Source organism: Budorcas taxicolor, chromosome 3 (genome assembly GCF_023091745.1).
Source record: "Budorcas taxicolor isolate Tak-1 chromosome 3, Takin1.1, whole genome shotgun sequence".
NCBI lineage: Eukaryota > Metazoa > Chordata > Mammalia > Artiodactyla > Bovidae > Budorcas > Budorcas taxicolor.
The window spans coordinates 59,598,159-59,611,419 of NC_068912.1; the positions used below are offsets into that span (position 1 = coordinate 59,598,159).

General features: G+C 40.9%; 1 protein-coding gene across 2 annotated transcripts in view; it reads right to left on the minus strand.

Moving 5' to 3' along the window:
• Positions 1-7,363: 7,363 nt before the first annotated feature.
• SAMD13 (sterile alpha motif domain containing 13) overlaps positions 7,364-13,261 on the minus strand; it is a 48,985-nt gene continuing 43,087 nt past the window's right edge. For both annotated transcript variants that reach the window (XM_052637903.1, XM_052637904.1), the window contains exon 4: positions 7,364-7,507. In XM_052637903.1, coding sequence (XP_052493863.1) covers positions 7,364-7,507 — 144 coding nt within the window. The remainder of the gene's footprint in view (positions 7,508-13,261) is intronic.

A 13,261-nucleotide genomic window follows, 5' to 3' on the forward strand; every position in this document is an offset into this window, starting at 1 on the left:
AACACACACGCACTCACACACCCACACATACACACACATTTTTAAATTCTGGGGCTGGGCTAAGCTGGAAAGGGAGTGAGATCATAGTAATAAAACAATATTTTAATGCTGTTGTCATGTAATACGAATGATTGTGCAAGTAATAAAACAATATTTTAATGCACTTGTCATGTAATACCAATGATTGTACAATGTACTTTCATTCAATCCTCCGTCAATCTTATGAGATTGGTATTATGAAAGGATTGCTAGCTTGCCCCCATTATCCATCCTCCTGTCCTTGTTCAGCTGAATACTTGGCTGCTGGAAAGAAAGACTAGAGTTCCCAGCTTTCTTTGCATCTCAGTTCAGTTCAGTTGCTCAGTCATGTCTGACTCTTTGTGACCCTACAGACTGCAGCACACCAGGCTTCCCTGTCCATCACCAACTCCCAGGGCTTGCTCAAACTCATGTCCATCAAGTCTAGATGCCTAGATTCCTTGCATCTAGGTATGGCCAAATGACTAAATTTCAGTTAAAGAGATGTAAGTGGAAATGCTATATGTAACTTCTCATAACAGATACCCTTCTCTCCTCTTCCTCCTCCTTGGCTAGAATACAAATGTGATTCTGAAGCTTAAGCAGCTACCTTGGACTGTACAGGAAGCTGTGTGTTGAGGGTGGTGCAGCAAATTTCTAGGAGAAGACGGACCCAGTGATTATGCAGTGACCATACCAACTCTGATTTTACTCTGAGACTTTACATATGTGTTAGTCACTAGTCATGTCTGACTCTTTCCAACCCCATGGACTGTAGCCTACCAGTCTCCTCTGCCCATGGAATTCTCCAGGCAAAAAACTGGAGCAGGTTGCCATGCCCTTCTCCGGGGGATCTTCCCAACCCAGGGATTGAACCTAAGTCTCCCATATTGCAGGGGCTAACACCGGGGAAAGCCCCACATATACTGTAGAGAAATTCTGTCTTGTTTAAGTCATCATTATTTTTATTTTCAACTGAGGCTAATTCTAACTGATACACTTGAACTGTCTGTCCTGAGATGGGTGCTGTGGATTTTGAAGACATGGATAAAAGATTGTAAAGTGCATAATTAATCATTTTATACTGATTACATATGGAAAATGGTAATATTTTGGATGCCATGCTGTGCTAAGTCACTTCAGTCATGTCTGACTCTGTGAGAACTTCTGGACTGTGGCCTGCCAGTCTCCTCTGTCCATGGGATTCTCCAGGCAAGGATACAGGAGTGGGTTGCTATACCATTCTCCAGTGGATCTTCCTAACTGAGGGATTGAACCTGAGTCTTTTATGTCTCTTGCATCAGTAGGTGGGATCTTTACCACTAGTGCCCAATATTTTGGGTATATTAAATCACTGCAGATGGTGATTGCAGCCATGAAATTAAAAGACTCTTACTCCTTGGAAGGAAAGTTATGACCAACCTAGATAGCACATTCAAAAGCAGAGACATTACTTTGCCAACAAAGGTCCATCTAGTCAAGGCTATGGTTTTTCCAGTAGTCATGTATGGATGTGAGAGTTGGACTGTGAAGAAAGCTGAGCGCTGAAGAATTGATGCTTTTGACCTGTGGTGTTGGAGAAGACTCTTGAGAGTCCCTTGGACTGCAGGGAAATCCAACCAGTCCATTCTAAAGGAGATTAGTCCTGGGTGTTCTTTGGAAGGAATGATGCTAAAGCTGAAACTCCAGTACTTTGGCCACCTCATGCGAAGAGTTGACTCATTGGAAAAGACTCTGATGCTGGGAGGGATTGGGGGCCGGAGGAGAAGGGGATGAGATGGCTGGATGGCATCACCAAGTCGATGGACGTGAGTCTGAGTGAACTCCGGGAGTTGGTGACGGACAGGGAGGCCTGGTGTGCTGCAGTTCATGGGGTCGCAAAGAGTCGGACATGACTGAGCGACTGAACTGAACTGAAATATATTCTTCTGTTTCCTTCCACTTTCAAAAATGTGACTACTAGAAAACTGTAAACTACATATGTGGCTCACATTTATATTTGGATAGTACTGCTTTGTCTGTCTCTGTATTTGCATTGAAGAAAAGATGAGACACCTGAGGCTAAGAGGAGTCATTCAACTTGCCCAAGTTCCCAGGCCAAGTCAGTGGCAGGGCTGGATTCAAGCTCAGAAACACCTGGAGCAGCCCCAGGGCTTCCACCACGACACCACAGTGCTTCTCAGCTGGTGTCACTGGTTCTGGCACAGGAGACAGGGTACTGTCTCAGACATTCACTTTTAAAGGCAGGAACTGCTGGCTGCTTGAAGAGTTTTACTGAGTTTTCCTCAAAATGTATTTATAATCTGATAAATTTCATAGTCTAATTTCAAAATTTTTTTTATTTTCCAGTATATAAAAACAGAGTAAAATTCACTGAGAAAATGACTGAAACACAATTTACTGACTCATTCTGCTATCTTTAATTCAGAAAGAAGACAGTTAACTTGAAAACTTGGCCATAAATATGCTCCACACATGACAGAACTGGAGACCCCCATGGCAGATCTTCCCTTGACATTTCTGGAAGCTTACGGTCTCTAAGCTCTGTGGCCCAAGGTGCCCTGCAGGTTGGTGCCTAGGTGATGGTGTGTGCTGAATATGGCACATGCACCTTTATCTTGGCTGTCTGCAGATCTGGCTGCCCAGGCCATGGCCCAGCAAGTTCAGTATTATTTACATCTTTTCTCACTGACCTCTTGCCCACCTCTACTATGATAAAAGTGGTAGGCCTTCCCGTGTATTTATTCTATGGAGGAGGGACATATTTTTTATTTGGAGATTGCCAGGCATTCCCAGCTTTTGTGATTTCTCCCTAAAGATAACTGTAATGGGAACACCCAGCCCAACTACAGTAAAGAAACATCAACCTAGCTACCTACTGTGGGGACCCAAAGACTGTCCTTGCTTTGCTCAGAGGGCCTCCATTATTCTGCCTCCAGTTTAGAACAGACACAAGTATTTTTTTGAGGTTCACAAAGACACGGCAGCCACAGTCACCAAATGAGCCTGGATGTGATCATTTTAATCTCTTTCTCTCTTTATAGAACTGCCACTACTGGCCAGGAATGATACACAAAATACTTAATTGCCTACAGAGCTACAGCATGAAGCTAACAAGCTGCTCATTAATGCACCCATTGAGTTCTCTCTCCTTCCTGTAGATTCTGTTCCTGGTTTAGAAGCAGAATTAACAAGTTTTTTTCTAAGAGGCATATCAGTCCTATAGCAGTCAGCTCTTTGAACATTTAACTTCATCTTCCAAATCATTACAGAAAACACTTAATGGCTCCGCGCCCAGACCTGACCCCTGCAGATCCCATTTGTAATGACCATCAAAGACAGATGGATCACCATCAGCAAGTATTTTTTTTCATTCAGCTTCTAAATATGAGAGTGGTTGTGCAACTCTGGGTCATTAGACTTTTCCAAATTAAATTCCTTCAAAGATATATTTCACTAATGCAGTAGAAGAGCAGTATGCCCCTGACGGTATATGCTAAGCTCAGAGGGACAAAATTCATGCTCACATGGGATATTTGTCAAGGACAAAATGAAGAGACAGCTGCCAATTGGTTTCTTTTTCATTGTCATCCTGTCCACTAAGCATCAAAAAATGATGCTTAAACCTGCTTCACATTCCAGTGTAATATGCTGGCTTGTTTTCTTTTAAACTAAATCTACATGCAGTTTCTAGTTCCTGAGTTAACTTACTCTAAGCAGGTTCTCTCTGTGTTCTTTGCTTTAGATCAGGTTCTAAAACAGTTAATGTAAAAGTGTGCAGCTGCTGGTTGGAAGATATTAGGGAATCAAAGAACTTGTAATAAATTGGAGTTTTCAGCCTCACCTATAACAACATAAATGTGGTTGTAAAAATATACAGATACTGCAATGGCCGAAGGAAAACATGTCGGCTTAGACTCCACTGAAAAGCAACCAGTTTGTGACCTTGTCTTTAAATCAATTCATTACAATTTCCTTCATAGAGTCTGAATCCAAGGTTCAAAAGTGGGGAGGGGAGGTGGAGTGGCAATTACTTTTTAAAATCTCCCATGATTCTGATATCTTGTCTGTCCCTCTGATTGAGAATAGTCAAATTCAACATTAAACAGTTCTCACACAGAATGTACTGACATAAAGGCAAACTCATTCCCACTTATACTCGTGAAGTGCTTCCTTACATAGCATGTGTATTTGCTGCTAGTTGCAGACCTAGATCACATTAATAGAAATCCAGTGTGATCTGAAAAGAAATCAGACATCTCTAGTTTTACGGCTGTCTGGAGGCAAAGGCTGTCTACCTGCTGAATTTCAAGTACTTCCAGACTGTTTCTATGGCCTATTTTGGTCAGACCGTTTTTTCCCTTGATGGGGTGGGGGAAGGAGGAGGGATGAAAGCACCTAATGATATTGCTAAGGCACTCAGGCCTGCCTGTCATAGGCTTTTATTCTAAGTATGGGAAAGGCAGACTATCTTTAATTTGCTAATTTTGCCTGAAAGCTATCAAGAGAGACTGAGAAATAATTTTATTTTTTTAAGTTTGCTTTTCAATTAAGATTTCCTTATTCATTTATTTCCTTGACAAGCATTTATAGGGTAGTCAGGTCTAAAGCTTAGTTGAGTTAGGTTAGGGGTAGTGAACAAGGTTTCTAATAGTTATAAAAGGAGACTGTGATAAAAATATCCAGAGACTGAAGGAAGTGTGAGTCCAAGTTCAAATCTAGAGAAAATACAATATTTAGAAAATACATAGAGAAAAACATTCACTTTCAGTGTCATTTGTTCCCAGTGACTTGCTGACAGTGGTAAAAGGGAGTTGTCTCCTAATATTCCTTTCCCCTTGTCTACAGAATAATGGGACTTTTAGTTGGGCCCATTGGCTCTAAGAAAAAGAGATATTTCAAGCCTTGGTTGTAGCTTAGATATGACAGTTTTGGACAGAAAAATATGAGGAAGTAACACTACTCAATTTCTTAGAAGTGTTCTTAAAGGAAGGATGTATGTTCCTTTTTTCTTCTCCCCACTAGTTGGAATTCAGGTGGTGATGGTGACAGCTGAAACAGCCATCTTGGGCTGTAAAATGATTCTGGAAATGAGTATCTATGTGATAGAGCAAAAAGAGAAACTTATGTCCCTAACAATCATGGAGGACCTTACCACTTAGTCCCTCTATCTGGACATTGCTATAAAGAGAAGCAAGCTTCTGTTTTGTTTACATGAATTAGAAGAAGGGTGGGATTGAGGGAGACAATACTTTTTATCATTCACAGTCAAATCTTTTCCAAACTAATACAGAAGGAATTAGATAGATGCACAGAAGAGGGCTTGGATATCCTCATGCTATCCTTTTGAAGTAGAGAGAGTTGAAGCACCATCACTACTTTTCTTGTGGAAAACTCCTTCAGAGAGGTTAAGTTCTTCCTTCTATCTTCCTTCCATTTGATTTGCTGTCACTTCTTTCCAACGCAGGTTTCCAGCAGGTGTAGTCCTCATCTTTGAACACTATCACACTTCACAGTACCTAACTATATTTTGCCTTTTGGTCTTATATGTTTTGTAGACTGTGAAAACTTCAGGATGGAGAATGTCTCTTTCTTAAACACTTCTCCCACTTATGCAAAACAAAGCATTACATTTCATGAATTCCCTAGATGTCCAGTGGTTAGGACTCTGAGCTTTCATTTCCAAGGGCCCAGGTTTAAGCCCTGCTTGGGGAACAATGATTTTATAAGCCAAGCCACACGGTGCAGCCATGAAAAAAACAAAAACAACATGCCATAAACTCCGTAATTGAATTAATTTGGAATACAGTTTTGAATCCCACTCATTTAGACTTTCTCTTCTTTAGAGAAAACATCTCCATAGGAGATTGAATTATAACAGTCTCTGAAATAAAGACTCTTTAACTTGAGGAGGGGAAAGAGAGAATTTTGCAGAGTTCATCAACTCTGCAATGTTTTGTATGTGGGAATATGAGTTTTCATCTGGAGGGAAGGTCCAAAGTTTTCATCGCAATTTCAAAATATTCGTGACACCCCTTCCCCCACAGGCTTATAGCTAAAAAAGAAAAAAACAGACAAACAGTGGCTAAAATGATACCCTAAATGATAATAAAATTAGTTATAGGATACAGGTAAGGAATAAGGCTGATTTAGACAATTCAGTTTATAAAGAAGATAAATCTACATATAGATCTACACGTCTTCTATATATATAATTAATTTCTTAAAGCAGGCTTAACTTTCTCTCCATGGTTTCAAGGAGTGACCTCGAAGCCCAACCAAAGAGGCACCAAACTGAAAAGATAAAAAATGAACACACTGAGAATAAACTTAAGCAATGCTTTATTGTGACCACAAAGCACCAGTTCAATATGGCATCAACACACAGAGACTGAACAAATGTCTCTTTGAACAGAGATGAAGCAAGCCCACTTTTTCAAGTTCTTAAAAACAAGTACTCAAATCAGAAATCAAACAAAGCATTGGAGGAATTAAAAAAATATTACACCATCATGAAGGAATATATATATAGAAAAATATTCTGTGCTGGTAACAAGGCTTTTTGATCTATAACTCTTGGCAAATTTCTTCAGAAACAAATTATTATAAATACAAACCATAATGTGGAAAAAAAGTCTTCTTCAGAAACCAAGAATCGATTTAAAAGCAGATCTATGCAGAAAATACCATTAACCCCCATGAAAGCTAACTGAAGATAGATGGATATCCCCAAAACACCACAGAGTTTCTCTTTCCAGAGCTACAGTTCTGCTTCTAAAGGGGCCATGATGTACGTCCATTTCCAACATGGCAGCATATCCCAGTGAAACCTTAATAAGGTCAAGTGGAGGACCCTCTATAAAAAAGGGTGTTGGCAATTCCATCCAAATAACACAAGCTCTAAGGAGCAGAGGACTTCAAGGGAGGTGCAATCCCTTTCTCTTTTATCCCCCTCCCCAAATTTTCTTGCTTTTGACCTTCCCTGTTATAGTCAGTTACATCTGTAACTGGAAGATGTTCATTCCATTCAGTTCTATTTTCAAGGAATTTGGGAAAGTAATCTATGAAGAAAACCCTCCTTGTGGGGAAGGGTATCTAATCTCATCAAAGACCACTCTATTTGACTAGGTCAACAAGGTAAACCATCCTGTTTGCATGTCCTCACTCCTCCTGGCTGAGTTCAGGTTAGCCGATGGATTGCCTAGTCTATCCCATAGGATAACGTTTCATTTGATTGAAATTCTTTACATATACACATGTATGTATTCTGTTTACAAAGTTTCATCACATGAAACCAAATTCTTTCATTATGTATTTTTTGAGGTCCAAGACCCCAATTTGACTACTAGGAAGAGTTGTGCTTTAAATGCTTTGTCTGAAGAGGTTTTACATGATACTCGTAGATTTTCAGAGCAGGCCCCAGTTTTAACTGAAGTCCTGTCAACACATCATTTCTTGTCATCAGTAGCAGGGATTTTCCGTCAATTTCCTATAATGGAAGCAGAAGGTAAATCCAACATGTAAGTCCAAAAGTTCAAGCATAATGCAGAAAAACAAAAGGAAGAAGTTTTTGTCTCCACACTAAAAACATTACTATTTTTTTTTTAAACTAGTGCCCCAAATGTAATCTTCTATTTTTATCTTCCATCTTCACCATTTATTTTGGAGTTAAATATAATCTATAGCTGATTTTGTTTTCAAGATCACATCACAAATGTCACATCTTAAAAAACTGACAGCAAGCCTGGAGTATGTATCCTGAAGGATCAAAGACGAAGCTTCTGAAAGGAAGAACGACACTTTGCATTTATAAAATATTATTGAAGTTTAAGAAGAATTTTTGTCTATTTAATTCCCAAAATCACTCCATAAATTAGGACAGGTAGGAATTATCAACTTAATTTTATAGGCAAACCAAGGATAAAGGCAAAAAGTTAGCTTGCCCAGAAGTTACAAAAGAATGGCACAGAATTTGAATTCTCATCTGCCTAAAGCCAAAGCCCATGCTCTTCTCATAACTCACTTCTGTTTCTCTTGACACTTGGAAGCAAATATGTGTTGTCTCGATGGACCAATGGGGACCGGAGTCAGGTTTTCTGAAACCTTTTCGATCAGAACAGTGGGCACTGGAAAAATGACTCACTCGCAGAGAACTTCTTTCCTGCCCTTTAAAAGGAGAACCATCCTACTTCAACTCGAATATCAACTCTCATGCTACCCATTCCGTCTTAATGGAGCCTCAAGAATCCAGATAAGGCAGCGAGGGGCAGGGCTGTGCCCACTGGAAATTCCCTTCCGGATTCTCCTTACAGTCCACGGGCCCCCTTCTCTCAAGCCCGCGGACTTCTACCGTGGAGACTACAAAACTTTGAAATGACATAAAAACAAGCTTCTTGTGAAAGAGATGAGGACCCCAAATATAGAAAGTAGTTTGAAACTTTTGGAAAAGGGCACTGAGAAGAGTGCTGAATACAACCTTATCCTCGTTATTGTGAGGCAACGCTAAGCTAGTTCTAAGACCTGGGTTCATGAGATGGACCAGCTGCGCATGCTCAGTAAACTCCACACAGCGGCACGTGACTTTACCCGTCCACCCTCCACCACCAATGGGCAGACACGGAGACTCGCTGTGCACCTGCAGCTACGTAAAGCTGTGACTCCCTCCCACACTGTCCCCAAGAGGGCCATTCCTCCAAAGCCTCTCATGTATATCGCCAGGCTGTGAGGAAGATGTGCTCTGAATGTGTCAGTTTGGGAGAAACAACATTGAAGAAACACCCACTTTGTGACCTTAGGCAGTCCTTTTCTCTGCTATCTCCTCAACTGATAATATGGAATATTGAGTTTTGAGAGGATTTCATGAGATACCATTCTTGCAAGTGCTCCCTGAGCTATGAATTACATAATCACTTGTCAGCATTCCTCGACAGATCAAGGCCCTCATTTTACAATTATTTAAGGACATAGAAACTGACTTTCCAATCTTAATTATTTTCTATTTAGGCAGCTAGGAATCCCAAAGACTGTCCATCAGCAAAACCTACAAGCCTGAGAGTTGGCAGAGGACGCCTGACTCCTGGAAACCGCAGCAGCAGCTCTGGGCATTGTGAGGTCACAGGAATCTGAATCACAGGTTACAGCAAAGCTCATGCTCTGCTTCATGCCCTGAGATAAGTAGGGATTCGCTGGGGATGCTTCACACAACAGCAAAGCCTTCCCTGCTCTCCATTTTTCCTTTATTGCTGTTTGCCTGTACTTAACTTACCATGTATTTTAAACAGGCACCAGGAAGAGATGACAGTACTTTCATTTCTATACAAGAAAACTTCCTTGACTAACTGAAAATGAAATTTTTTATATCTTTGTTCGCAAAAAGTCCTTCTACAACTCAGCATTTCTGTCAAAAGCCAAGTACGTCTGTGAAAAATGCTGAAATTTGGATTTTATTTAAGACAAAATGGAAAATTATGTTTCATGCTCCAATTTGATTTTCCTTTGTTTGGTAGCCACACTGCAGTTCACCTCGGATGAGGGTTTGTAAAAGAAAACTCCATCTGGAATTTCTCATTAAAAATTTTTGAAATGAACAGAATTCATATGTATAACAAAACTTAAACCATAACTATTGCAGCTCAACTGAAAGGGAGTGGAGATGGCATAATGGAAACGGGATCTTTCAGGTCAAACAAACTGCAGACTGAACTGTCTCCACAACTTATTGTGTGGCTCTGGGTAAGGGACTTAACTTCCCTGAGCCTCAGTTTCCAAGCTTGTAAAATGGAAATAACCCCCTGAAGGATTTGGGAGGTTAAAAAATGATTCATGTAAGGCACCTACCACAGTGTCTGACATACAGGATGTTCTCAATTATAAAGTGGAAAAGTATAAGCTTTGATAGAAATGGGATGTGTTCCCATTCCAAACCCATCTTCTGCTTCCTTTCTGGAAGTGTTCTCCCTGCCTGAAAGCTACCCTTTGCCAATGGGATGCAGGCATATTCTTGTTCAAGTTCAGAAAATCCACTGGGATTAAAAAATTTCAAAGACTACATAAAAATGTGTTTTATAAAAATCACAAACATAGGAAAGTTCCCTATTTTAGATTAGATTAAGAAAGCTAATCATTTGTTATATAACTTCTATGAAAGCTTGCAAGGCAAAGGAAGCCCAAATTTTGCCAGTCAGCACAGTATACTAGAATGGCATGACACTGGAAATCAGAAGACAGGTGTCTAATGCAGACTCCATCAGTAACTTTCCACCAGGAAACGCTCCTCTGGAGTGCAGTTGTGTATAAATGAAGGCATTGGAGTATGACCAGATCCAGTTAGACAAACAAAAACATCCCGTGATTTTGTCTTAATCCAAAACAAAAATATAATTCACACCTTGGGATTTTGTTTATGGTTCTGTGTTAAGTGGTAATCATTTGTTAGTTTCAGTGAAACTTTTTATATCACCTCTGTTTTCATGTTAGAAAAACCAAAGGCCTGCTGGGCAATAAAACTCGAAATGCTTGCCTACTTAAGTTCCTGAAATACCCATGCATGGAAGTAAGATTTAGAGATGACAGGTGTAAGTTTCCAAAGAGGGCAAGAACCTAGATCTAAAAATAAATGAGTAGCATCCATAGATGTTACAACTCAGTAGATAAGCTTGTATTTTAGAGTGAGACACTGTCTTATTGCTTATTAGGTGGGGCCTGGGGAAAGTTACTTAATCTATCTAAGCCTCATTTCCTTATTTGTATGATGGAGGAAAGCAGTACTTCACTGCTGAAAAGATTATTGAGATAACACATGTGAAGTGGAATTCCTGACTTCTACTGAGCATTTGATAAAATGCTGGCTATTTTTTAAAGTATATTTAAGCAATCTTCACCCATTTACTTTTCACTCTAACAACATTAATCTATATGTAGGTGACTCTTTCAACTAAGCCTAATTGTGATATAGTCCATTGGAAATGTATGGAGAGAAAGATGATGAGGGCAGAAGAGAAGGGCCATCAATACAGAGGCAATGGCTAAGAGCAAGTAGGGTAGAAATAAGAAGTCAGGAAGAGAAGTCAGGGGGATTTGTGATGGTCGGACCCTGTACACCTCTCAGAAGCCATATTTGTGGTGGTCTCTACTGTCCCAGATTGAGTACAGGGGGAAAGAGGTTCAGTGTAGAGTCAGAAGACTTAGGCTGTAAGCCAGACTCTGTGGCTTCCTAGTTCCTCCTTGTTGGAGCATTTGGCCCATCAGTCCCTTGTTCTGTGAAATGAGAAATTTGGACTAAGCAGACCCTGCCCTGCAATGCAGGAGACCCTAGTTCGATTCCTGGGTCAGGAAGATCTGCTGGAGAAGGGAAAGGCTACTCACTCCAGTATTCTGGCCTGGAGAATTCCATGGAGTATAGTCTATGGGGGTCTCAAAAAGTCAGACACAACTGAGTGACTTTCACTCACTCACTCAGACCCTGTCCATTCCAGTTCAACACATTCTCAGATTCCAGTTCTGTCTGGGATCAGCACCAGACACACCAGCCTCACAGCAGCCTCCCTATGAAAAGAACCCAGCAGCAACTCCTTACCCATGGCGTGGAGGAATCTGATGAAACAGATGTTCTTTTCTCATTTCAGTCTTTTGGCTCACATTTTCTAGAACTTTCTTTATAACCACTTTCTTGCCATTCACGATCTGGCTGTAAGTGGTGACCAGTTTGAAGTTTCCCATTCCATTGCTTATGAAGGGTACAAATGTCCTAGAGGAAGGGGAATTTGGCCCAGAGCCCAGGGATACAAAAGTAGAAAATCCTGTGTCCGGGATGAGAGTCACATCAAAGAAGGAGGAGCGGAATCTCCTGGCCCCTCCAACACTGTCAGTGGGAAAACAGCCTCCTGAGAAGAAGTCTTGATCTTCAAAGGTGCTTTGAAAGTCACAGTGTGACCTTGCAAAGCGCAGTTCCTCCTTCAAATAATCCTTGTCCCTGCCATCTGCTCTGTTTTCCCTTTTGATGCAGTGCCTCCTGGTGTTGTCATAGTTGTCTCGTTTCTCGGCATCTGACAAGACTGCATAGGCCTCTGCTATTTGTTTGAACTTCTCCTCAGCTGCCTCCCGGTTTTCTGAGTTCTTGTCTGGGTGGACCTGAAGAGCTAACTGGTGATAGGCCTTCTTAATATCAGAGGAGGAAGCATTCTGAGGCACCCCTAGGACTTTGTAGTAATTCACCATGTTTCTTTAAAGGACTCTTCCTCACCAAGACAGTTTATTATCTGAAGAATTTCCATATAACTTCAGAAAGGAAGATGGTGAGCTACAGAAGTCTACACTAAGGCCTTTTGAGTCTTATTACATGGTTCCTAGGACAAAACCTCTTCTTGAGGAGGAATTCCTCTTTGGGGCTGATATCCTCTACACTGTCCCCATGGCCACGCTGCTGTCTGCAGCTCAGCATGGGTGGAGTGATTATGAGCTCAACACTATCAGCCAATGACTATCAGCTGATGCTGTGCTTGTCTTGCAATCCTATTGGTGGAAAATTTGGGGTGGACGGTATACATATTGGAGGGACTTCATCTAGTTAAAAAACACTGAGCAGCTTGTTAACAGAAAATGTGTGGCTCAAAAAGAAATCTATCTCATTCATTAAAGTAACAGTTGGAAGCTGTTACTTTAACAAGTGAGGTCTCGCATTTATATTATCTATGTGCTGTGCTGTGCTTAGTCATTCAGTCATGTCCGCCTATTTGTGGCCATGTGGACTGTAGGTCAGGCAAGAATATTGGAGTGGTTTGCCATGCCCTTCTCCAGGGAATCTTCCCAACCCAGGGATGGAACTCAGGTCTCCTGCATTCTTTACCAACTGAGCCACCAGGGAAGCCCAAGAATACTGGAGGGGGTAGCCTGTCCCTTCTCTAGGTGATTTTCCCGGCCCAGGAATCAAACTGGGGTCTCCTGAATTGAAGGTGGATTCTTTACCAGCTGAGCTACCAGGGAAGCCCTGTATCATTTATATCAAACACAAAATCCATGTTGGCTCATTCTGCAGGCTAATGCCTTCAGTAATGTAATGGATATCTCCTTGTGGATATCTGCTTCTGGTACAAAGTGGGTGATAAAGGGGCTCTATTACACAAAAAAATCATGTACACATTTCTGATGAAGGAAAGGAAAGAAACTCATCAAATGAGGAAACTAGGTTACAGAGATTTCTGCCCAGATAGGAAAGAACAGATTGAAGGAACAGAATTAGAAGTGA